This window comes from Sebastes umbrosus, chromosome 15 (genome assembly GCF_015220745.1).
Source record: "Sebastes umbrosus isolate fSebUmb1 chromosome 15, fSebUmb1.pri, whole genome shotgun sequence".
Classification (NCBI taxonomy): Eukaryota; Metazoa; Chordata; class Actinopteri; order Perciformes; family Sebastidae; genus Sebastes; species Sebastes umbrosus.
Genome location: NC_051283.1, coordinates 12,651,780 through 12,679,122, shown reverse-complemented (window position 1 = coordinate 12,679,122; position 27,343 = coordinate 12,651,780). Strand labels below are relative to the sequence as shown.

Below are 27,343 nucleotides of genomic sequence, written 5' to 3'. Positions count from 1 at the left end.
TTAACCCGAACCACGATCTTTTCCTAAACCTAACTAAGTTGTTTTCTGTGAAGACAGATGTTTATTTAAAAAAGACTGGAGCGAGCTGTTTCCTGTGAAGACGGAAGTTTATTTTGAAAAGACTGGAGTGGAAAGTGACACAGGCGTCACTTGTTGATGGACAATAGTAGGAAAGCGCACAAAAAATTAGGAATAACTAATATGTTGATCTATTGATTATTTTTTTGATTAGTTAATGAATTGTTAAGTCTATAAAATATCTGTAAATAGTGAAAAACAACTTGATGTTGCATCTTTAAATGCTTAGTTTTGTCTGACCAACAGTAAAAAAAATCAAAAATACTGAATCTGAAATGATATAAAATAACAAAACCATCAGCATATAATCATATTTAAGAAGCTGGATCAAGCAAATGCTTGGAATTTGAAGTAGATGACTTTAATGATTAAATAAATATCAATATTTTGCCAATTTCACTAATTGTTTTAACAATAACATGGATTCAATTATACTGATTTGCACTGATACAGCATATTTTTTTAATTGTCACATCAGCACAGTGAGAACTTTATGTGCTAATTGAGGTCACTCGCTCACTCACTAGGCATATTTACTCAAGTACTGCACTTAAGGACAACTTTGAGGTACTTCTACTTTACTTGAGTGTTTCCATTTTCTGCTACTTTATTCTTCCACTGCACTACATCTCAGAGGGAAATATTGTGCTTTTTACTGCAATACATTTATCTGAGAGCTATAGATTTATAATTTGTATAAATAATTTGAATGAATTTCTAAATTATGATGTAAACTGCCCAGTATTTTAAATTTGCCACACCATAACTAGCTGCAATATAAAATGTGATGTAAACAGTATTACATCAGTATTTATAATCCAATAACATAATATATATTATTCTGACACGGGCCATTCTGCATACCAATAAGTACTTTTACTTTTGATACTTTAAGTATATTTTACATAGCATTTTTACACTGTGGTATTACTAGTACTTTTTCCAGAACTGCACTCACTCAGTTAAGGGACAGTGTGTGAGAATACTGTCACTGTTATGAACCACTGAGTTTTCTAGGCAGGGACGGGAGTTTTCTCTGTCATATCACAGATGATGACTTTCTCCTTTTGAGGTCAACATACGCATCAGCGGATTAAAAAAATCCATATCAGGTTAATGCATTTTGAAGGGTGAATGCAAATGTATCTTTCAAGAGAAATCGAGCAAGATTATTTTCAGACATCTAACTTTGCAGAGGTAAATTAAACCTAGAATAAAAATGCTTTCTTGTAAACATCAGTATGTTGCATGCAGATGATGAGCATTGTGCAAATATATATCTACGGTGTGAACCTTACCTGTGTTTGTAGAGGTACAGAGCGAAGCCTGCGATGATCATGGCTATAAAAGGCACTAGGATGGCTGCCGCCACTGAGCTGCTGTTGGACGCAAAGTTGTAGCCCGGGTTGTCTCCCCTGGGATCTAAACTCTCTGGAGGAAACAGATAAGACATCGAACCCTTGCTTTAGTTTCACTTCAGTACAATACCACTTCAGCAGCAGACACTGTAATTAAATCCCATAAATAACACAATTAAAAAGAAACACAAGGGAAATTATCCTCCTCACTTCCTGCCAAGAAGTCGTGATAAAAGTTTAAGGCAAATAAACAGAAACAGTGAAATTAAATGAATTGTAAAGGCTGAGGAGGGCTGCCAGGAAGCCTCCACTTATATATAATTGACTGAGCAGACTAGTGACTTTTTAAAGTCTATTACTATGCTTTATTTTCATTTTTTTGCCCCCCCTGGGAACGTCAAATTCCATTATCCTAACAATGACTCTTAATTACTGACATCAAAGGCCGACAGCCATTAAGTCATTTCAGATTCACTCTCTAATTTACGGAGGTGAGCGTGTGTGTGTCTGCGACAGCGACAGCGACAGCGGAGGAGTGACAGCCCACCTGTTTGCCGCAGAATGCCAAAAAAAAAATGCTGCAATAAAGGACGAGTGACAAACAAGAAGGAATTCAATTAGTGGGTTCTGCGGTGTTTGCCAATCAACCCCATGCTGCATGAGCGCGAGCACACAAACAGACTCACGCAAGCAAACCGCACTCGCAGTTACACCACCGCTGAGTTAAAACAAAACAGGAAAATCTCGACAAATTGAGTAGGATTGTTTCCAAGACGCCCAACCCACACACCCCCCCATCCACTTTTCTCATACACACTTAAACACACATACACATGAATGCCCTGGCACCAGCCCCAGCCCTCTGTATTAATAAAGAGCTGTTTGCTCAATCAGTGTGCTGCGGTGGGGATGGGGGGATGGCGGGGTTTAGAGGGCTCTGCACCTGCTGTTCAAGCACCTCTCTCATTACAGCAGATTTTCACATCCACTCTCACTATGTTCACACAACTTCCACCGTGCACACACACACTTAATCTGTGTTAACACCAATTCCAAATTGGTCAACTCCATATCGGATCTATTTCTGTACCTATACACTTCTGCTCTTCAGTCATGCCATGCAGCCAATATGAAAAATGACGGTTTTTAATTAACCACCACTGATGGCTGATGAAGGGTTTCGTACAGGGAGAACACGTGATTACATATTCAATCTAATGTATATCAGATTACCCTGCAATCGTATGTGTCCACTCAGGAGTGAGATGAAGTCCAACCTTTGGGGGTTTCATAGAAAAACTTGAAATTGATGATGAAGATGGAGAAGAGATGATGTCTCTCACTACACCGTGGCATTTTTAGCTGATTTGCAGCTAATGTTTTACATAGATCCGTTAATATGTTTGCTCTGTTCAAACATACCATGGGTGTTTTTAACTGGATTGTAACAGTGGGTGGGTGGCAGCAGTAAAACCAATGATGTAAACTGGCAAAAAATCTAATAAGAAGAATAACAAGCAAATTCCCCAGCCTCTAACACTTAAAGGGTAAGTTTGGTATTTTTCAACCTAGACCCTATTTTCCCACGTTATTTGTGTCTAAGTGACTAATAGGGACAATTTTTAGAAATTGGTCCAGTATTGAGGGATAATGCTGTAACTGGCCACCACGAAACAATTGCGAGGGTAAGTGAGCGGCGTCAGTGGAATGTTATGTTCACTAAAAGTGCTTGTTTTTTGCTGCTGACAAGCTCTGATTGTCATTCTGTCCTTTCGCTTGATGTGGTCTGCTTGTTATTGTGTCCAAGTCCTGCTCAGGAAGAAGTCTCGTTATAAAATCTGAATATTGGGCAGCAACAGGTCCCATCTTTACAGCATTCTCCCTATGTGGGCATATACATATATATATAGGGTCACAGCACCTACAGGCACACCACCAGTCTCCGGAGCCTTGAGGCCTTGCAGCAGCTGGTTCTGCCTCTTGTCCTCCTCTCTTTCTTCCCTCGTCCCCTCTTCAATTTGTAGGAGCTCTTCGTCCGTATATTCTGTTTCAAATAAATACGGGCGGCCATCGAATTCAAAGACCTCATCCACATTGTCGAAATCATCTAAATATAATGAGTCGAAATTGAAAATCTTTTAGATAACACTAAGCGACGTTTTCTGTACTCCAACACAACAAAGTATGCCTGGCTGGCACTCGCGTTTCCCACCATGGACGTATTCCACTATTCCACCGTTGTCTTCCGGCAAAAAAGTCACCTCGCAAGATTTCAGAACGAGACTTTTCCTTGAGCGAGACTCTTCCTTTGATTATTCTTATGCTTTAGTTGAGGAAGCGAGACTCTTTCCATAATGTCAGACACTTATAATAACAATCAGAGCATGTCATGGCAAAAAAAAAAAAAGCACTTTTAGTGGACGTAAATGACGGTGCCAGCTTGCCCCAATAGGATTACATTACAGCCCGTGAGCAGTTGCCGTCTGCAGCGCTCTCCCTCAATACTGGACCAATTTCAGAAATCGTGGTCCCTATTAGTCAGTTAGACACAAAAACATGGGAACATGTTGAACAACACAGAAGTTACCCTTTAAGTATGTGTTTTTTTTTTACAAATGCACATCGACATGCAGTAGGTAGACAGAACCTCACATATTCTATATATCATATGTTTTTCCTCCATGTGTGCTTTATTTAGTTCATACAGAAGAGCGGGGAGTGTTTGCAGCTGCAGGTGAATCAAACCATGAAGATGAAAAAAAAAAAATCTCACACACACATAAGTGCTTGACTGCGGAAGGCATTCAGATCCATTGAGTCTGTATGGAAGTGTTTGCCGTATAAAAACTGTAGCGAGGAGGAGGATCATATGGGTGGGATTTCTAGGTCACAAACATGAAGCAGAATATTTCGATAACTGCAGCCTTTTGAAAGAAACAAAAAATGCTCTATCTGTGACATCAACGCTGAAGTCGCTGAAGGAACCAAAGAATGACACACAGCAAAGAATGGGTGATATTTACTGAATCAAAACTGCAAGATGTGGGGTTACTTGATATGGCAAAGACTCCACAGGCATCAACATGCAACCCACAGACTCCTGAAGGAAAGGCTTTCTGTAGCTGTGCTGTGTGTGTGTGGATGTCAGTTTTGGACTATTAATCATGTTTTTGAACCGCGTTTGCCTCTTCATGCTGGATTCATTCTCCAAAAGTGTTTGTAAACGTAAATAAATGATGAATCCAACACAGCAAATGACATGTTGTGAAAGCACTTGCAGCTAAGCTTAATGATGCTAGACACATTTTAAGTGAAAGATTTCTGAGATAGAAATCCAGACAGGGGAGGGGAAAAAAAACAAAAAACACAGACATTCAGTCTTCCCCCAGGAGACAGCTTGGTCACAGTGGTTTCTATAACCAAGTGGACAGCTCACTCACCCAGTCTCTGGAGACCAAATTGGCCAAAGCCTTTTCCTCTGACAAATCCCTGGTACACAAAGGAGTTGGATGAAGAGATGTAGGACACCTAGGGAGGGAGAGAAAATGGAAGACAGACACTTTATGTGTCACATCCAGGCTTTACAAAGGAGAGTCTCATCAAAGTGTCAGCAGCTGGTGCACGCGGAAAATGAAATATCATGTCAAAGGAGTTGAGAGGTGCTCTTATAGCTGACATTTAATATGACGTTTTTCTGCTCAACAGCACAAACATAAACACACTCGGCCTCGCCGCTAACACACACAAGCGTGTAACACGAGAGAAACGCTCCACTTGTTTGTACGTATACACTCAAGCGCTGTGAAACACGCGCGTAAAAACCCACACAGTGGCACACACACACACATATATATAGTGTGACCTGCTTTTTTAATTATATCTGGAGTGGGTGTGCATTAGAGGTGCCTGCGGTTGGGGGATAATACGGGAGCAAGGAGTGGAGGGGGGTCTGTCGAGTCCTGATTACCAGGCAATGATTTAACTGACATTTTAATTAAAGAGAAAACTCTTGGTGGGCCCTCCATCTCCCGAGAGTGACAAGGTTAGTGTGTACGTGTGCCTGTGCATATTTCACAATAAAGGTGTATGTGTGTGTGTGTTTGTGTGTTTGTGTGATGAACATTTTTGCAGTTACAAAGAGAGGTGCTGTATTGACCCTGGACTTGCACTTACATGTCCGTCTAGCGCCCAGTTGTCTATTTTGAACTTGTTGACAAAGATCTCCACAGGGCCTCTGATCTGGTGGACCTGTAGCAGCAGCTGGGCTTCCTCCTTCTTATATGTACCTACAAGAAAAAAAACATGTTAACAGTTAGCCACACTTTGACCAACTCAGAAGAATTATGTGATATATCTACACACACATACAGGAATTAAAAAAACTAAAGCCGGGTTTCCACTAGGAAGTTCCGGGTAATTTTAGTTCAGGAACTACTTTTCAAGGAACTAAAAAGGTTCCTTCAGCCCAATGGTGTCTGCGTTTACCGGTAAGATTAGACAAAATTAGTCCTCTGACATATGAAAGAGCAACATAACATGACATGAGACTTGGGCTGCAGTTCAGTGCGTCTGTTTCATCTAAAAATCACGTTGAAAAAACATAAATAAATGTGTTTTTGTCTCGCTGCGATGACATTTACTGCTGCATAGTATTTACTGATGCACGTTGGATGTAATGAATGAGATGCAGAGGAGAAAAAATTAAACTAAGAGTGTCTGTCTCCGCAGTAAATCATCTGTTGTGCGATTGCTGATTATTTATTTGTGCTTCAGAGCGTAACCGCCGTGAAACAATCAGAAAATAACTTTTTTATTCTCTCAATCACGGCACCATTGTCTCCCTTTTCTACCGCTCGCCCTCTCGGCTCGCTCTTGTGATCTCTCTCGCTTTTTTTAAAATAAGTCGGGACTCAGGAAGCCGACAGCAAAGCCTAACTTTGCTTTTAATGTTGTCAAACAAAGAGAAATGCTCTCCACTCATCCACAAATGGTCCTGAATCAATACTAGAGTTCTTCCTTGTTTTATGAATGAAGCGGTACACAAGTTGAAGCCGTTGAAGAAGCGGCGCTGTGTGTGTGTTTTACCAATCAGAGGTGGTCATCCCTGCAAACCCCACCCTGAAATTTCATGTACTTTCAGAAAGTACTAATTAAGTGAAATGTCCCCGGAACTTAATTTAGGCCCTGGTCCCTGTGATCGAAATGCAATGAGTTCCTCAAAAGGTTCTTAGTTTTGGGGCTTGAAACGGGGCTTGAGTCTGATTCATCCACCGATCATAGCATCACCTTCCCCCTCCAAGATGTGTTTACTGTCTCCTCTAGCAGCCCTTCTTTGTCATCTATGACAGAAAGTCTCACTGTAGTCTCACATACAAATATAACTTTAGTAGCAATGTGATCGTCAAAATTTCAGCACACACCGTGAACATCACGAATGTGTTCATTTATTAGTTTAGTCGTACATAATAACAAAATCTGTGAGCAAACATTGCATTTCACATCGTGGCTTCCTCGTGTTTGTTAACTTCAGTAGCACTTTGCTAGTGAGAGAGGACAAATAAAGACTTTGATTTGCAACATGACGTTTGGTCAGTGACTGGAATAAACCTTTCATTTTCCAAAACATGAAAGGATAATGCGTGATGTTAAGTCCCCAAAACTATATGCTTAATGTATCTGCAGAACCATCTAAGAACACTGAAGCCCTTTACAAGAAGGGCCAGAGTTGTCTCTAATTACTGAGGAGGCTGAGGTCCTTCAACATCTGCTGGATAATGAGGATGTTTTATGACTCATTGGTGGTCAGCGCTATCCTGTTTGCTGTTGTGTGCTGGGGTGTAGCAGGTTGAGGGCAGCTGACGCTAACAGACTCAACGAACTGATCCCCAAGGCCAGTGACATTGTGTGGGTGGAGCTGGGCTCCCTGACGGTGGTGTCAGAGAGGAGGACGCTGTCCAAGCTACATGTCATCTTGGACAGAGATGCACCACAGAGTGCCACAGGAAGTAATTCCAGCCTGTGGCCAGTCAGACACTCTGAGTCAATAGACTAGTTACTTACTTAACTTAACTGTACAATAATCTGTGCAATAATTCAACTGTGCAATACTCTGGCATTGATACTATATTTATACTGTACATTTCAAGAAATATTCTTATTTAATTCTTATTTATACTATTCTTGCATTTATATTTAACACACTTAATAGATCACACTTCTCAGCATTTTTAGTTATTTAAGCTGTGGTTATATATTGTATGTATGTGATTCACATATTTGTACACATTAATTATATTTCTTATTTTTCTTATTTATTTACTCTACATCTATTGTTTTATATATTGTATCACTGTGTACATCATTTACATTTTCGATACTCATTTATTTATATTTTTGTTATATTTATTTATGCTTTTATATAAAAGCAACTGTAACGTCTTAATTTTCCCCAAGGGATCAATAAAGTACTTCTGGTTCTGATCTCATTTAACTTATTTATTTACTTAATGAAGCAACATGTCACCCAGCAACATTGTGGCTGACTGGCTAGCTGTATGGCACAGAGGACTAAGATATATCAGGCTTTGGCTACATAGGCAATACTTGTTGGTAAGATCCATTCATTGTTGGTTTTGGTCTTTCCATTCACATTTAGACAACTACAATGTATCATGAGACATATCCTTCAAATAAATGATTATTAAAACATAACATTTGTATTTTTTTTTTACTTTTATTTATACTTTTATAAAAAAGGTTGGATTGTTTATCTGAAACCATTGTTATATAGTTTGGTGTAAAGTTTCGCACTGAATGACTCCACAACAATGCATGCGATTTGTATATTGTGCAAAAACAACAATGATCTATAAGTCTGAATCAGCAACATCACTTTCACTGGAGAGTGCAGCAATTAGTAGCTGTAGAAAATATTTTTTAACTACACTGTGATGAAGATTGATAGCGCCCATGTACAGAGGGGTGAAGTGTCCAAGCCGTTACAGATGCAAATTTGAGCCTTAATGATCACAGCTGCATGGTGATTATGCCACGGGGAAAAAAAATAAAACGTCTGCTGTTCAGTTACAGCAGCAATGATCTACTCCATGCAGGGACTACACTGTTTTCGTGCTCCTTGTCCTCACTGGAATTTTATCTGACATTGTCTGTTTGGATAAAACCCGACACAGTGAGAATGAAGTCATGTGTGTATGTGTGAGAGGTTTATTTTTTGAAGGTGTTGACACTAAGTGACTTCTATACTTTTGGTGTACCTACCAGCCAGTTTGAGTTCCACTCCGCTGTGGTCGATTAGTGTCCCGTTGACCCGGTTGCTAAACGGTTCAAAGGCAGTGATGCTGAGCATGGCTGGCTGCTTCTTCCCCAGGTACTCATAGGATCCCCTCCACAGAGAGTTCTTAGCGAATACTCCACCAGGGACTGAAAGAGGAAAAGGGAGGAGAGAGAGGAGGAAGAAAAGAAAAGTTTTATCAAGTTCCATGTGCCAGGTTACTTTAATGGTTAGTCTACCCTCAAGCTGAGGAAAGGAGATCATCAGTGAAATCAGATAACAGGGTGGGAGTGAAACTTGATACATACTGTCATTTGGATACAAGTGAATCAAAATAAAGCAAAATTAACCCTCTGAGATCCACAACAGACCTGTTTTTGTCATTTTTTTTAGGGGGGTACTGGGGGTCTTTAGAGGGAGATAGCAGGTCAGCGGTAGATGTCACATAGAAGTGGTGTACATCATCTGAAAACTGCGGAACCTGAAGATTAATTTGAGATGCAGCACTGTGTGTCAAGTTGTTCTAATCATGAATCAGAAATAAACATGAACTAATTAATACATTAAAATTAATTGGGAGTGTGGGCAAAAGGGCAAATAACATTACGATAGAAGTATATGATGGCCATACCCATTCTCTATTATGTCTCATAAGTTGCTGCAGCAATTTTTGGGGGTGACCATTTGTTACACAGATTTGTTGCTAAATTTAACCATTTTTTACTACTCGAGAATTGTTTCAAATATTTTTTATTAGGAAGCATGTGCATGTCAGTGATACAGACTTCTGTGGGGTGTGTATCATGCCCCATTTCTGATATATATCAACAAAAACAGACGACACTAGGAACTAAAGTAAAGTAAAGTAAAGAGACAAGCAAATACAAAGAACATAAGTACCACTCGAGAATTAATAAAAATAATCAACAATCCCTCCTAAATACCACATTAAGACCAGACGTTGAGGAATACCATAGAAAAAGCCATGCTGTGATTTATTTTTCGAAAACCTTTGACATTTGGAGATTTCTGCAAGAATTGCATTTTTTGGCGATTGGATGGCGAGCACTTCTGTTCCAGAAAAAGGCTCAGAAACCCCCTTATTGTCAATCTACCAGGAAAGCCATCCATCTTCTGATTGCCCTAGGTTTCTAGTTTGTGGCTGTAAAGTTCATGAGGCTGTGATTATCCTAGAGGTCACCACAGGTCATTTTATACAGTGAGGTCAAGTTTTAAAAAATGGTCTCACTACAATGAAATGGCTACTATGGGGACTAACATCATCACACATGAATACAACTGGGCTCATTGGATCCACAATAATCTCAGCTTTCCAGTCCTACCCAATTTATGCAAATCCAAGACAGTTTAGGGACTCCAGACCCATTTTCAGTCAAATATCTTGAGGTCAGAGGTCAAGGCACCTCTGTGAAAATGGCCATGCCAGTTTTTCCACGCCGAAATTTAACTAAACTTTGGAAAGTTATTTAGCCTCCTTCCCGACAAACTAACATGACATGGATTCTTTAGGTTTTTAGTTTCGTAAGATATCAGTACGTTCACTGTATCTCTATAACTGAGCTTGAACAGCCTTTGAAAGACAATGAAGTCGGTCAGGATCCCGCGGGTCTCAGAGGGTACTAATTTTTATTTACAGCATCTTCAGATTCCCACTGAGAACCACAGACAATCCAAATACAGACAATATTTCAAACAAATATTAGTTAAAACATATTAAAACATAAGAAGGACCTTGTTATTACCTGGTAATTTGGAGGGTGGCTCCTGCACTGTCCCCACTGGGCTCTTACCACTTGGGCGATTATCAGCTGAAGAGGATAACACAACAGAATCAACTCAAAAAACATTATTTACAAGTTTATCGTGTGAACAGGTGCAGTGTTTGCCTCAGGAAGTGAGAATAGAAAGATAACAATTTCCTCTTTAAACAGCCCGGAGGTAATTGCGGTAGGAGGATGTCACCATCAGCACTTCCTGTCTACCTCCACGACTAATAACCCGCGTGATGGACAGAGTGAGGTCTGCCCGCGACAGGACTCGACAGAGCGGCCCCGGTTGTCCCTGTGGGGCTTTTGCTAAGTCAGAGACACAGTTTCACAGCTTCAAGGGAAGCACTTTAATAATGCCTTACTGCTCACACGGGGCCGCGGAACTACACCGCAGTAGTAAACATACACCCACACAGGCAAACAGAGCGGGGAAGGGCTTTACACGCAACTACAAACAAAAGACAGGTATACTGATGGTAGTTTATGAGCACAAACATCACCTTGGATAAACGTATCCAGACACAAACAAACACACACTCCCACAGCCTTGTACTTTATTAGCTGCCAGTCTTTTGAGCTTCCCTTCCATCACGGCGCCCACAGGCCCTGTTAATATCCTGAATGTGCTAAGGCCAGTTCTCTTTCTTTCCTTCACTCTTAATGGCACAGCCTTAAAAAAAACCCATCACCCTCTATATTTCAGCAACGGCTTGGCATGGAATCCATCACACGGATGTCTCCCCCTTCCAGTACGTCGTTCCCTTTAAGCTATTAGCATTCGTCTACCCTCGATAATTGTGTGTCGATGACTCCATTTTTTTCCCTATATGTATTTAGGGCCGATGCTCGGGGGTGTCTTAATGGCAGTCTATTTGTCTGCTACACCTTGTTAACACTGCCTCGCCATTTGTAAGAGGTACTTCTGCTAACCTAATCAATGGGGTGCATTGGCCTAATCAGGTTCTGTGCCCTTGTTAATGTTTCAAAGCTTGCGAGTCTGTGTGTGTGTGTGTGAGTGTGTGGATGTGTAAATCCATGCGGTGCACCTTGTGTGATGGATGGGCCGTCCGACCCTGGCATGTGTCTGAGAATAAGCAAGTGGTAACACAGCTATTCATCAGCATTAGCTGAATTTCCCAATTTTCCAAACCTGAGTCACCACTGAATCCTGCGTCAGTACAGCGGTTTCAATAGAGGCTGCTAATGGAAACTGCACATTACGAATATGAGGTGATGGGTTTGAAGTGTTTAATACATCTGTGTGGGGAAAGTGTGTGGCTGTGTGCAAACATGTGAAGTCTCATGAGGTTTTTTGTGAATGTATCTATGTGCGTGTTTATTTGTTTATGCCCATTTGTAAAAAAGGTCAGATGACGACCAATGTGTTGGCATTCGCTCTAGTCTTGTAAGTAATACTGTTAAAATTTTGCAGCAGCAAAAGCAGAAGAGGGTGCATGTGTGTGAGTATTAGGGCTGGACCCGAATATTCGACTATTCGGTTATTTGTTCGTTGGGGAGGCGAAACATTAATCACCAAACCTTAATTTAACTTTGCGAGTTAAAAAAACTAAATTATTATTCGTATGCTTAACAAATAATACTACAAACAACAATACTGTAGAATAAGAGAATCCTTAAATTTTTTTTAATTAAAACCAGAGTCTGAAATTATTTTTTTTCACATTTTTTTCCCAAAAATAGGGTGTGTCCCTCAGGTTTAGTAGTAGTAGCGCCATGCTTGTGAGTGTTTTTTTTCTTCTCTCCGCTATGGCTCCGGTCCCAAACAAAATGAAACATGATACATCACTGGCATGCCGTTGCATCATTGTGCGTGCGTAACTGTTGGAAAGCATCAATACAGAGGAATCAATAGTCACAAAGGCATGCGATGCCAAGGAATCGGACAACTAGGATTCTCTATTCCCATCCCTAGCGTTTTTGCCTGTCTGCCAAAGTGGCGGATGGCCTGATGATTTTATCTGCAACTACCAAGAATTTGCCCACATTTGAATGGTGGCGGGTGCTAATTTCAGACCCTGATTAAAACGAGAGACACGTGTTGCGGGCGCTATGCCTCCCATTTCAGGCAAGAACAGAGAAATGTTTGGCTGAGTCCTTCCCGAGTCATGTCATTGAGACAAGCCAAGAGCCCTCGCCGTCGTCGTCGCTTATGTCGGAGCACAACACATGTGAAGCCCGAGACGAAAAGGCAGAGAAGAAGCATCTGCAGGCTGCATTACGCACGGGCTTACAGCCGGTGTGACAGAGGAATTGTGCTGCTTTAATGAGGAGTCCATGCTGCCTAACCAAGAGGTTAAGGTGCTCTACCCGGCCGAGGCATCCAATATTCACTGTTGATTGCTACCGAAGCTCCAGAGCCCAAAAACCTATAACCGGGACAGCCCTAATGCATGTCTTTGCATATTTGAAATCAAGTATTTCTGCATGTCCCCTTATGGATGTAATGTAACCATGTTTTTTACCTGCACAAAGAGGTTGTTTCCCTGTCCAGCTCCCGTCGGATCTGCAGGTCCTGTGCTCTGATCCTCCGGCCAAGTAGAAGCCAGGCTGACACGTATAGATCAGCGTGTAGCCAAGGGATGGCAGTTCAATGGCTCTCACATCAGCCTGGGCTGGCAGCTCTGGTTGGCTGCAGTGGTGGGCTGGAGAAAAAGAGAGAGGGAGAGAAGGATTAAAGAAAACAGGTTAAAGTTGGAGCGAGGAGATGAACAGGGAGAGGGATCAGAGGAGCAACAGATAAGAATGAAAAAAATATGGTGGAAGAGAAAAAGAGAGCCAAGGGGTCAAGGAAGAATATGTGGGATATGTAGGCGTCAGATTTTGAGCAATGGAAACTTATGCTCAAGGTCAAGTTTTCCACTTAACAATAGACGTGCTTTTACAATATGAGCAGACTGTGTACTTACCAATGCACTCAGGTTGAAAACCACTCCAAGTGAGGATGGGCAGACAAGTGCGAGAAATGGAGCCCTGAAGTAAGTAGCCCTTTCTACAGTTGAAGAACACAGTGCTGCTGATCTGTAAGAGGATACAGAATGAGAATGTGAGGATGAGGATATTGTGCATAACAGCAAGCAGATGCTGTACAAAGAAGAGCCAGTTTATATTAAAACTGTTCAAATTAAATGTTTTGGGTTTGTTAGTCCAAAAGGGCGATTCATATTTGTTATTTAAAATTAAAATATATATATTAACTTAGTTTCTATCATTGTATCATTATGAGGTTGCGTAACAACACAGCAGATGGCATCCTCCTTAAACTCTGTATATAGCTGAAACAATTAGTCAATTAGTTGATATACAGAAAAATAAATGTCTGCAACTATTAAGATAATCGAATAATCATTTCTACCAGTTTTCAGGTGAAAAATAGTGAAAACATTGTCTGGTAGGATTTTATTCTTTACTTCTATTTCATTGTAAATGGAATATCTTTTGGTTTGGGATTTTTGGTCGAAGAAGTCAAGACTTTTTAAGACATCATCTTGGTTGTGATGGGCATTTTTTCACTATCCTTTTTTGCCATGTCATACACTAACAGATCAATTGTTTAATAAAATTAAAAAAAAATGGTTACAGCCCTACTTAATAATAAATGATCACAGAAACTAAATAATGCTGATGACCACTGACTGTGTCATATTTTGTACTATGTAAAGAATCATGTTACTTTCTCATAATATCAATATTGAGGTGGTTATTGAAGTACACACTGTGGCAACATGTAAGATACAATCATTTTGGTGAATTTTGAATGGAAAAAATATTCAATAACTTCAGTATTATACAGTGTAGTACCACCAAAATCACTTCACACATCAATGATCTCCTCATAGTTGTACTAGAACATTTAGTTTGGAGAAAATATTATTTTGCATAATTATTTTGAATTTTTAATGGGAAAAATATTTCAATAACTTCAGTATTATGCAGTGTAGTACCACCAAAATCACTTCACACATCAATGGTCTCTTCCTGATTATACTTATTAAACTAATTAAGACATTTTGGTGGCACTACACTTTATAAAAGTGAACTTATTGAATATCTTTCCCATTAAAAATTCACCAATATTATGCAAAAGCATATTTTTCCAAACTAAGTGTTATAGTACAACTATGAGGAGACCATTGATGTTTGAAGTAATTTTGGTGGTACTACACTGTATAATACTGAAGTTATTGAATATTTTTATCTTTTTGGCATTGCACTTTGTAGACGGTCCCTGACCACTCGTCGCATAGAGACCAACGTTATGTGTTACTATGTGTTGATTAAAATGAGGTTGTAGCTCGTTGTCTACCTTACTACGGTTAGAAAGAGCCGTTGTTTGTGTTTTAACAACCTTTTAGTTATGAGTTATTGATCCAGGAAGTTTGAATCTGTCATTGTCTTTCCAACTTTACTGAAGTACATCATCTAGGGGGGCTCCGTACATCAGCAATGTGTGGACAGTCAGGAATGATTGGACGAAGTGCTCTATGAAGTAACTCGAGGGAACGAGTTACTAACTTGAGGGAATGAGTTAATACAAATGTTCTCCTAGGGTCTAGGGGGGCTCCGAAGATTGCAGTACATAGATTTAAAAATATATATATATATATCCTTCCTGAATGAAAGGTTACAAGATTCAATACAATGAATACATGATTTCCCTGTGTGACTTCGTATCCACACCTGGTAGCCTTGGCTGTTGTTCTGATTTCCAAACAGAGGAGTGCCAGGGTCCCCACAGGTAGTGTGAGTGGGATCTGAAACACACAAACACAGCAATCCTGTGATAACTACTGTCATGTTGGAGCAGGTCCCATCTAATATACGCCACCCACGACATACAGATATATCACCTCGGAGACATTGTATGGGGGATTACATTTTTCACATATCTGGTGTGAAATAGTGACTGTAGGAGTGAAGATCATACATTACTGTATGCAGACATCTATGCACACAGACGTACACCTCACTCGCATACACAAATCCTACAAAATCTTTTATCAGTGATCTTATTACACTTTTTATCCCTGCTCAGAGCATCTTATTTAAATGCATTTAACCAGGAAAAGCCTCATTGAGATTAAAAATCTCCTTTACTTCCTGGCCAAACTGTCAGGTCTCATCAATCCACACACCGTGTTAATCAGTTAACAACATTTGTTTAAATGTATTTATTTAACCTGGACATGTTCCATTGAGATTAAGAATCTCTTTTTCAAGGGAGACCGGGCAAAGACAGGCAGAAGCATAAATAAAAAACACATACAGTCGTTATAAACAGAAAACACAAAAGACAAAGAGACAAAAATTAAAAAGGAAATTAAATCAAGCAGAGGGAGCTCACATTTCAAAAGAGAAATTTAAAAGTGAGTTTCTTAATCAGGTAAACTGTCATCTTAAAGAATCTGCCTCTAATTCTTTAATTTGGGATTTGAAAGATTTAACAAGATTTATTCATTGTGTTTCAAGTCTTTCAAGTCAACATATTCCATGCCGAGGGTGCAGAATACACAAAAAGGACATTTGGGACAGGAACCATAAAAAAGTCCTGAGAACACAAAGATCAGGAAACACAATTTTGCAAGACTGTGTTTCTTTACATCATTTTTTTCACTAAAACAAATGCATTATATTGATCATCTCATAAGGTAATTGTAAATTTGTTGCTCTTAAAAGTAACCCACTGGGTAATTTTTTTCTTTGCAGCCTACAAGGACAGGCAAGGAAGCTTCATTCAGCTTCAGCTCCAATCATTACAAAACTACACAGACTTACCACCTTCATTATATACTGGTTCACAGGGCTATAGGCCAGAGAGAACAATAACATTTCTCCTTTGAGTTTAATGCAAAAAAAAGTTAAGGAATAAATGGAAATCTATAAGTTGAACAAAATGCAACAAGAGGCCAGTCTGTCCAGCGAAGGTATGAAGCTTTGCAAGGTATTGCAAGATATGACGTAAAGCAATATCAGCGGTAGCTACACACTGCAAATGTACAACACAGGTTCTTATTCTAATTAATTACATCTCACTATATCTTAGTTTAACCTTTCCCACATGCCAGGCACTATGGTTTTTCAACATTGGTTAAACAAAGTGGGTGATAAATGATGCCCTGGTAGTGGAGTTAATGGTGACTTTTGGCTATAATGAATTAATGTTTAAACTAACCTTTACAGGGTCAAAGGGTTGAGCCCGTGTGCAAATTTTACAGCACTTCAAATACCACAATGGACCTAAGGGCTGGAACAATACATTTTATTTTATTCCGCAATTTGTTTCTGACCACAGTGTGATTTCCTTGAGTGCTCCTAACTACAGCATCCACATTTATTTGTACCTTGTAACTCAAATGGTATTACTCTGCCTTGTTTACGGAAGTTTATTGCTCGGGATATTTATTGCCGCGGCGAACAATATTTCTGATGACACAGGGGCAAAACAAAGGTATGAAGCTTGATACTGGGGTCGGTTTCATTAAAATGTTTTGCAAGCACGGCTTACATGCAGGTCACAAACAGAGGCAGCATCGCGTTTCATGAAAGTTTGTCACTCGCAAATTACAGATTAAATTTGTGCTCATTCATGGGTCACGAGTGCGGAGTTTACTTTGATAAGTTAAATATCTAAACAGGAAACAGGAGAGTTGCACGTTGCACATTTGGTGAAACGGACCCTTGGTGCAGTCTTACATTGCCAGACCTACGGGTTTTCCACATAATATCTACATCCATGGTTATTCTGAAATAGGTGAAATAAATGTGCTGGGTTGGTTTAATTAATTTGCACAGATCAGAGTGGAAGAACAGGATCAATATGGCTTGCTAGCTGGGTCAAATGGTTTTTGCACGCATTGCTCCTTGATTGCAAAAAAAGGCAATCAGGAGAAGGGAGACCATAAGGGAGCTGGTCAATGGGGGGCTTCTCTCACACAGATACTAGTGTTATAGCATTAAATGAAAGTAAAGACATAGAGTCTTTCTCAATGTTCTGTGCTCTGGTTATAGAACAAGGCCACAGGCCATGCACACTGTTGCCAAAAACCACCACCTCCCTGCCAGTGTGTCACTGCTTTGAGTATTACACCAAGTACTGTATTCAAACCTGCAGGGGCGATTCTAGGATCAGACCTTTAGGGGCGCTCAGCCCCCAATGAGAATGTGACATGTTTATAGTCAAGGGCATACATATTGTTTCAATATTTGGGGGGGGACACATATGAATAGGGGGGTCAAACACTTAATTTATTGCATTCTGGGGAATTTTCCTGCAGTTAAAATATTAAAATACACCATTTTTAGTATAGGCAAAAATAACACATTTGTACTGCATGCAAAAAAACTGCATGTTGTTTGCCCAAAGCTGTATGGGATCAGCATAACATGGGCATGTATGTAAAGGGGAGACTTATCGGTACACATAGAGCCTATTTTCATTCACATATCTTAAGGTGAGAGATCAAGGGACCCCCTTTAAAAAACCGGCATGCCAGTTTTCCCTCGTCAAAATTTAGCCTGACAATGGAGTGTTTTTTAGCCTCCTTCTCGACAAACTAGCATGACATGGTTGGTACCAAATGGATTCGTTAGGTATTTCTAGTTTCGTATGAAACTTCACTTTAGGGGAGCTGAGATGAAATTTCAGTGTGTTTGAGCACCCCTAAAAACTAGTCTAAAATCGCCCCTGATTCTAACATATACAAAGTTTTAGACTACGCCATAAATGGAAGAAGCTTACCTATGCAAGAGGGTTGTGTGCCACTCCAGGTGCCATCATACTGACAATATCTCCTGGTAGAGCCCACCAGGACTAGGGGAGGGTAGCAGGAGAAGGAGACAGAGGACAGATAGGTGAATCCTCGGTCCTCCCTCCTTCCCTGGGCTGGCATCCCTGGGTCTCCACAGAACACAGCTGGAGGACAAAGAGAAACAAGGGGAATATGTGAGGTGACCTTACTAACCATGTTGGGTTGTAATACAATATCTTCTAAAGGGGGGTGAAATGTTAACACCAAGGACATACTGTACATACTTGGGTGAAAGAAACGTCACAAAAGACATCAATAACATGTAATGTAATTGGGCATCCCAGTGTGGTGCCACTTACGGAAGCACTGGGGTTTCTCTCCACTCCAGTTGCCGTTGCCCTGGCATGTTAACACAGTGGGTAGGGACAGCTGGTAACCTTGGTTGCAGGAGTAGCTGATGCTAGAGCCCCAGATGAACTCCGTACCGACAACCTGTCCATTAGGGATGACGGGTGGTTGACCACATAAGATCGCTACAAGGAGACAAAAGGGGCATTGCAGGACTTCATAAATTCTGCATATCGGTTTGAATGACGCGATTATTAGTGTAATGACTTCTTCTGTAATATTCATTAGCTCTAGCACTTCCATGATCACTCCTTCCTTTCCTGCATCCTATGTTATCTTCTGGATTTTATCTCATCACTGTATTGTCATTCGCATCATTCTATACAACTGTACCTTTACAGAGAGGTTTGGTGCCGTTCCAGGTGCGGTCCTTGGTGCAGATAAGAGTCGAGGCCCGGTCTGCGTCCATGGTGAAACCAGGAGAACACTGGTAACTGACTGTGTGGTTGTAGATGAAATCATTGCCCAACCTCACACCATTGGCTGGCACTCCAGGGTCACCACAGTTGATTACTGCAGAAACAAAAGCGGGATAAAGAAGTAAGAAGAAATGACAATGGGTAAAACAATTCGACAATAAAGACAGACGTAGTGGAACACAATGACAGAGATGCAGAGAAAGATTTGTTTTCATAAAACAGGAAAAAAAAAATCAGAAGGAAAATTTGCTATTTCATCATGTCGGAGCCATGTTATCTGATGATTTCATTTGTTTCACATTTGCTTGTACCCGATGAAGCAGGAGATCAATTTGACACACAAGTAAGTAAACCGACCGACACACGGGGGACCCCTCTTACGTTACTTCTGGACGTGTCATGGACAGCGTGTCAATATAAGCTTGTTACATGTATAGTGTCCTTTCAAAAGTTAGGTTTAGGCAACACAAACACTTAGTTAGGGTCAGGAAACGGTCATGGTTAACGTTAACTAGGGACTCATGTGACTCACAGGATGGATGATACCATCGAGTCACGTGACTAACGACTGATATGACAAAATAAATCAATGTTGCTTTTAGTTTCATGAACAGTAAAGTTTTTGTTTGATGCAACTAGTTGTCGGTCACCATCACTGACAGTGTGACTTAATGTGTTTTATCTGAAAGAACTGTGCTTGCACTTTGAATATCTCCAGTTTAGAGCTTTTACGGTGCAGAAAGTCTAAATTTTGTGATGGGTATCCCTCTACAGTCGCTCCCCAAAGCTCCAAAACGAACCACATTTCTCCTTGATTATACTTTTACATCCTGCGGGGGAAACAGTGTGATTGAGTAACAACAGTGAGAATTCCACTGTGTGACTCAGCAGCATCATAGCTCGGCTCCGCTGTAAATGTCTAAGATGGAAAATCCAGGGCACGGAAGGACAACTTCGCGCTAAGTTGCCATGGGACGAAAAAGGAATTATTAAATGCATATGACCAACATTGCTGCAAAAATTCCCAGTAGGGTGAGGAAGCAGAGCCTTTTTGGAGGTGTAGTGTCTCCCCTTGACTGAGCAAGCACTTACATTTCCCACCAGGCTGGTAAGAGTGTGACGCCTGGAGCCACAATGTCTATCTAGGACTGTGCACCCAGTAACAATACCTACAGGGCTCAGATACAGTGAGATGATTTCTCCTCTTTGCATAACAATATTTGGCCAACAATAACGTCCACTGCTTTGGCACATGATACTGTAGGTGTCAAATGTCTGTTAATTGCAGTTACAGTAAGCAGATTACAGCTAAAATGGAGACAGGAGACCAAAACTTACACTTCTAGTTGCCCCTGTTATGGAGAATCGTTCTCAAACATTTTAAATGAACACACAAAACACTGATGTTGAAGTTAAATAATATAATTGCAATTAGGAGACATAATATCTTAACACAAGACATCAGAAGTCAATGTGTTCCTGAAGGAAACTATACCAAGAAGGAAAATTTGATTGACATTAAAGATTACCTCTACACCCTTCTGTCAGGTGAATCCCTTTAGCATCCCACCGATCAGTAGAAACCTTTCAACCAAACCTATTCACACGTCCTTTCGTCTCTAAAGTTGTTCTGCAGAAGTGCGTCAACATGAACCTTTTCACTCCTATAGATTACTGAGTTCTGAGATCCATAATTGTGCTGCTTAGGGTTTATCCTCTCCATTCAGAAGAAACTGCTTCTCTTAGTGACCTCTATTTGCCAGGGTCTCTCGGCTCTGTACAGCAAATGTGTATCTTTTGTGAGACATTGTGATAAAGGAGTCTGTGCCATTTGAGTACAGGTACTACAGCTCAAGTACAAATAAACACGAGAGGCCGACAGGTAAACAGCTCAGAAATGTGTATAAGCCAACAGAAACAGAAAAGCATCCTCAACTGGAGCATGAATTTCAATTTAAATATGAACCAAAAGATAGGCGCTATACATAGATACACTCTTTCTCTGTGAGAGCTGTTAATTACCGGAGCACTCGGGCATGTTGCCGGTCCAGGTCCCGTTGACAGTGCAGTGTCGGGTAAGCAGGCCGGTAGAGTAGTAGCCCTCCCTGCAAGAGTAAGTGATGGATCTGGAAAACGTCAGGCCATCGTGGATCAGGATCTGGGAATTCCTTGGAGTTCCCGGGTTTCCACAGGAGATCACTGAAAACAAGAGAGAGGGCAGCAGAGAAGGATTAGGTGATATTCATCTATACACTAAATCCTGAGTGACCGGAGGAGAAAGTGTAAGTTAGTTATGTGTGTGTGATGTGGATTGGAGAGAAGGGTGGGGGTTGAGGCGAGTGTTGTCACTATTGCACACTTTGCTTCATCGAAGCATTTTTGGAAAAATTTGAGATTTATAGATGTCCTTACTCATTTTTTTATTTCACTCCATTTTTCCATCCAATCATCTCTCTATTTAACCTATCCACCTACCAAACTACATAAATCTAATTCGATTTTTGCACCCAGTGATGTAGTAGTAAATGAAATGTTTAAACTCTTGTATAAGTTCTAGTCAGTGATCACCAGAAGGCAACCAACTGCTAATATAGAACATATTTTGTATTTTCTCAGACTCATGAATGTTTAGTTTCTTAAACAACCCTGTCTCACAGGAAGGCATATAAATAGCATAACATAACAAGGACATGCCGCGTGTCATGATGATGCATTTTAGGCTTTTCGCATGTCATTTGTACATCACGCAACAAAACACCCTTTTCGAGTTTGAAAGCCCCGTGTTTGTTGGACCCATCCACCTCCCCTCACGCCCGCCATAAGCGGTCTTTCTCACTTTTTATTCTATGTCAGTAACTAAGCGTAGCATATTTATGTGGATGTGTTTACATTGCAGTCAGTACAGACTACTTGGCGTACAAATGACACTCCAAAAGCAAGAAAGGCGTAGTTATCGTACACGTGTCATTCACAAGCACTTTCAGGCGATGGGGTTGTTCTTAAAATACCCTTTTATTTTGTTCTTCATATCTATCTTAATACAATTTTTCCTGTAAATTCCAAACAAAATGTAGGTTGGTTTTCTAGTCCATTCCTTTTATATCCCTTCATGTGTTTTCATATTTCCTTTCCCTCTGTTCTTCATCCGCCCACCCTACCACCCTCATCTTCCCCTGCGTCCTACTTCATAAGTAACTCTGCTTTGATGGACACATCCTTTGCTCACAAACTCCCTTGGTGTCTGTCGGGCCGCCAGCGCTGGTTCTGTTCATTACAGTCTCCAGCTTGCCCCGGGCCTTCGGAGCCCCACGGGCTTCGCCCTCCCGTAATGACCAGATGTGGCCTGGCCCTTGAAGTCTGTGCCAGCCGAGAACAGGTGGGCAACCTCGGCTAGTGGGCATACCACACACCAGAGAGAGAGTGAGACAGAGCGAGTGAAGGTAGAGAGGGGGTGGTGATGTGTGGAGGTTTGTGTGTGTGTGTATGTGTGTGGGGGGGCATTAAGAACACATGTGAAAACAACCTGGCCGACAGGATGAAGCTTCTGGAAGTAACACACCATATACAAGGATGTGCGTTCATGGAGAGGAAGAAAAGGGCAGGAAAAGGAAATACAATACAACTGTAGATGGAACTTGCCAACTTGATGATGGAAACTGCAACTACAAGTTTATGGATGGTTTTATTATTTTAGTGTTGCTGGGAGTAAAGACTAGGGCTGTCAATCGATCAAAATATCTAATCCCGATTAATCGTATGGTTGTCCATGATTAATCACGATTAATCCCAAATTAATCCTACATTTTTATCTGTTCAAAATGTACCTTAAAGGGAGATTTGTCAAGTATTTAATACTCTTATCAACATGGGAGAGGGCAAATATGCTTGCTTTATGCAAATGTATGTACATATTTACTATTGGAAATCAATTAACAACACAAAACAATGACAAATTTTGTCCAGAAACCCTCACAGGTACTACATTTAGCATAAAAATATGCTGAAATCATAACATGTCAAACTCAAGCCCAACAGGCAACAACAGCTGTCAAGTGTGGCAGTGTGCTGACTTGACTATGACTTGCCCAAATAGCACAAATACACCGTACATACTATTAACTGATTTGATAATAATTTAAGTCAAGCTAAATTAACACTTCAAATTAAAGTGTTTGCACAAGTTCACTTCTTGAGGTTATCCTTATATTTTACTCTTAATGCTGCATGTGATGTGTCAGACAGTAGAAAAAGAAGTGTCTAATGTCTTTGTCCTTTCTCAGCAATTATAATGAATAGTGTGGGGCCTTAAGAGTCAGATCGATTGGACGCACACTCACTCACACAATCAGAGAAGCTGGTTTTTCAGGTGTCAGCAGCAGATTGGATGCGATGTTGCACAAGGACAAAAATTAAACGCCTTATGGTGTTTAATCAATAGAGAAAACATTCTCTGTTACATCCCCCCATTCTCTCTTGCTCAATTACGGTTTTACATTTTTGCAAACACACACAAAACACATGCAAATTTGTGATGTGCCTTTCATCCAATTTGCAAAGGCAGCAGCTAATTACACAATCAGTGACTACAGTATAGATCTACAATCTATAGCTTAAAATTGCAGTTCAGTGGTGGGATTTGTTGAGATCAGCTAGACATCAAAATGTGGAGATGATGACTTATAAATACTCATCAAAGTAACCACATTGTATAACATTCAAGACCAAAATTAACTCCAATTGAGGAAAGAGATTTGGGTGTCTATTAGACCCGAGAATATATGCATAAAAAGGTTTTCAAAACAAATGCAGTGGGAGTAATTAAACAAAGCTTTTAGGAAAGGAATAAGAAAGGGAATAAAAAAACGATGCACAAAAGAAAAGACTGCTTGAAAGAAATACAAGTTACTGAAAATGTAGATGTCTTATTCATGTCCATAATGCATCAGTGAACATTAAGTTCACCTTCAGTTACTGCACAATCATAACTCGACAGCTGGCCTGTTTTATGTGTTACTAGATGGTCAGATTTTGTGCTCATTCATTACTGCTCCTAAGAAGTCTGTCGAACCATCCATCCATTCATTTTCCACCAGTTATGCAGGATTTGGGTTGCAGTGCTGGCAATTTAATCTGTAGCCCACACATGACTCTCCCCAGCGATGTCCTCCAGCTCCTCATAAGGAATCCCAAGGCGTTCACAGGCCAGATGGGATATGTAATCCCTCCATAGCCTTCTGGGTCTGCTCCGAGGCCTCCAGTTGGACGTGTCCAGAATACTTTTACAGTACATAGGCGTCCTGATCAGATTCTTGAACAACCTCGACTGGTTGCTTTCAACGCAAAGAAGCGGCTCTTCCATGATATCCAAGCTGCTCACCCTGTCCCTAAAGTCAAAAAGCTCGTAGCCACTAGGCTTGCTGCGGTAGTCGGTGTTACCAGTGTTGCATGGTTATCGGGCATGCACCGGTTACATTACTTGCTCACCGACGTTTTTTTTGTTTTGTTTTTTTAATAGAAATAAAACCCATTTAGTTCATTTCGCGCATCAGCGCCCACATAACCAAATTTGTAAAATACTAAGCGTGTCATCAATACATAGTCGAATGATGGACACTACAATTATAAGCTGAAACTGAAAGTGTTTGCTTTGAACGGAGTCCCAGCGCAGAGTTGCAGGAGTCAGATTTCACACACTTATCACAGGAGTTGACAGACGATGGCAGAGGATTTGGTGTCAAAGCGAAAAGCAAAAGTGCCTATTTGGCAATATTTCAAATTTAAACTCAATGCTTTATAGGGAACCTGATAACGTTAATGAGGCAATATGTAAACTTTTGGTATGAAGCTGTGCGGGGGACGGAGCGGTCACAGCCGGTGTGCACGGCGCAGCGGTGCCAGGTGGAAACCTGCAGCCCCGCAGCGAAAGCTTGTCCGGAGAGGCCAGACATACAGACTTCCAATGTTAAAGATCAAAGCAAGTGCTTTACGGATAATGAGTGTCATCTTTTCTCACACCGCCGTTGTCACAAGTTTATTAACCAGTGGGGAAATGTCCTCATCGTGGCATCCCTAATAGCCTCAGGGGGCAGAGTTGGAACTTAAATCAACTGCTAAATTGAGAAGTTCACCTTCAAGCTCAGGCTTTCTCTTCGTCACAAATTGGTGGCTACCGCACCGATCTGCCTATTGATATTATCTTACCCTCACCTCACCCGACCCTAACATACACTTATTCCGCTGGGGGAGAAATCTTTAGATTTGTACTATAAAAATCATAAACACAATTGCTGACAAGGTACAGGCTTTGTGGAGTACAACAACCACTGAGAACATACCTCTGGGAAAAAAAAGGCCAATTCAAAAAAACAATGAAGTTGTTTTTGCTTGTAATAAATAAAAGAAACTGCCAAATGTAACAAGTGAAAATTCACTTGGTAAGATTTCTTGAAATATACATGCTTTTTAGGCATTTAAAGATAAAAATAGGTCTTGATATTATCTGGGAAAACTCATTTTGAGCTATATTTCACTAGTATTAGGAAGTATTGTGCGTCATAATAAGCCTGTGATGCTCAAAAGTAGTATTTTGTCACTTCAGATATTCAAGATGCATTGCCTAAAGACAAATCTCTCTATCTCACCGGAATGTTACTTGTGTGTTGATTGTGTCTTATATGAAGTGTTATGAGGTATTTTAACTAGTAATTAGACAAATATACTTGGTAAGACTTTGCGATTTTGCAAGACTGGATAGCTGGACTGGATATTCCCACAGCTACCACCACAGAATATGTTGTCTAACACATGCAGATTACAGGCAGAACTCCCATCCGTGTTAGGCGTTGGCATAAAACTTTCTATGCAGTGTGATCCTGATTCTGAAACTGGGATCCACCATCCCCCTTCTACCAGCCTAATGTTTACCAGAGATGAAAGAAAAAAAGCACACACAGTAAACACATGCATGCATTCCTTACCATGACACTCAGGTTGGGTGCCGACCCAGGTCCCATTGGTCAGGCAACTCCTCTCTGGAGAACCCTTCAGCGTGTAGCCGGGCTCACAGCTAAAGCGGACAACGCTGCTCACTGAAAACTCTTCTCCCAGACGGATACCGTGCACAGGAATGCCTGGATCTCCGCACAGCCCGGCAGACTCGCCTTGAGAGAAAAAAAATAAATAATCTGTGACAAATGTAGCGAAAAAAAAATTAAAAGCACTCATGTGGAGACACAGATTAGAAATGCACTCTCTACATGAGTGATGTTTTCATATTAAAACACAATAATAATAAGAATCATAATAATAATAATAATAATAAGACCCCTCCCTCCCACCTGACTGCCATCCAACAGGAAAACAACATTCCCCTACCTCCCTACAGAGTGGCTAGCCTCCCAAATACATTAAGTTTCATTATATCTATTTGTTCAACATGCAGAAAATGTGCAATACGACGTGATTTTTCATTCCACTGACCCAACATATATATATATATATATTGCACCTTGCTTCATAATTCCACGTCCTCCATTTAAAACGATCACAAACCGTTTAGTACCGCTGTGTGCTGCTCTCTCTGCTCATTTTACAAGGCCCTGGTCAACATCAGCTCAATAGTGTGAAGCTAAGAAAGTCGGGAAAAATGTATAAAAACGTTGTGTTTATTGCCTGTTGAGAGAACACCAGCAATCCTCGGAATATATATGATTGTCATGAAATGTGACATTAAACTGTCAGCCTGCTGTTTTATTGTCGGCTTGTGAGTTTGTGTGCGTTTCTGTCACATCTTTGTGAATGTGTTTGTATTAGTGCCTATGCACATCTGCATGTGTGGGCACCCCCATGGCTTTTCTCATGTGTACAGTATTAAGTATACTAGGAGCTTTGAAGCGAATCGCTGTATGGGATGAGAGAGTATGGGGGCTGAGGTCTTTATACTGCTCCATAACCTAGCTGAGGTGTGGGCGTCTCTGTTCCTCAGTCATATATGAGCAGATTAAAACTGTTTTATAGGGGACACTCTCTTTGCCCTTGAGGCCTATGGATCCATCTTTGCTCCACCTACCGCTCATTACCTAACAGCTGCCACCTGAACACTATATTTGTTGGCCTGGCGTAATGACATTGTGACTGGGTGGTAACATTACATCTGAATTAATCAAGTATTAGAAGCAGGGAGCTAGAAAGAGGATGATGAAAAGGGGCTGCAGCAGCACATAGTTTCTAACAT

General features: G+C 40.6%; 1 protein-coding gene across 1 annotated transcript in view; it reads right to left on the bottom strand.

Moving 5' to 3' along the window:
* csmd2 (CUB and Sushi multiple domains 2) overlaps positions 1–27,343 on the bottom strand; it is a 286,853-nt gene that overhangs the window by 6,834 nt on the left and 252,676 nt on the right. Inside the window, exons 58-70 of the mRNA XM_037794153.1 lie at positions 26,088–26,270; positions 21,133–21,309; positions 19,025–19,204; positions 18,643–18,816; positions 18,274–18,447; positions 15,216–15,289; positions 13,445–13,556; positions 13,001–13,180; positions 10,491–10,556; positions 8,715–8,876; positions 5,610–5,722; positions 4,877–4,964; positions 1,377–1,509 (exon numbers count right to left, since the gene is read on the bottom strand). Coding sequence (XP_037650081.1) covers positions 1,377–1,509; positions 4,877–4,964; positions 5,610–5,722; positions 8,715–8,876; positions 10,491–10,556; positions 13,001–13,180; positions 13,445–13,556; positions 15,216–15,289; positions 18,274–18,447; positions 18,643–18,816; positions 19,025–19,204; positions 21,133–21,309; positions 26,088–26,270 — 1,816 coding nt within the window. The remainder of the gene's footprint in view (positions 1–1,376; positions 1,510–4,876; positions 4,965–5,609; positions 5,723–8,714; positions 8,877–10,490; positions 10,557–13,000; positions 13,181–13,444; positions 13,557–15,215; positions 15,290–18,273; positions 18,448–18,642; positions 18,817–19,024; positions 19,205–21,132; positions 21,310–26,087; positions 26,271–27,343) is intronic.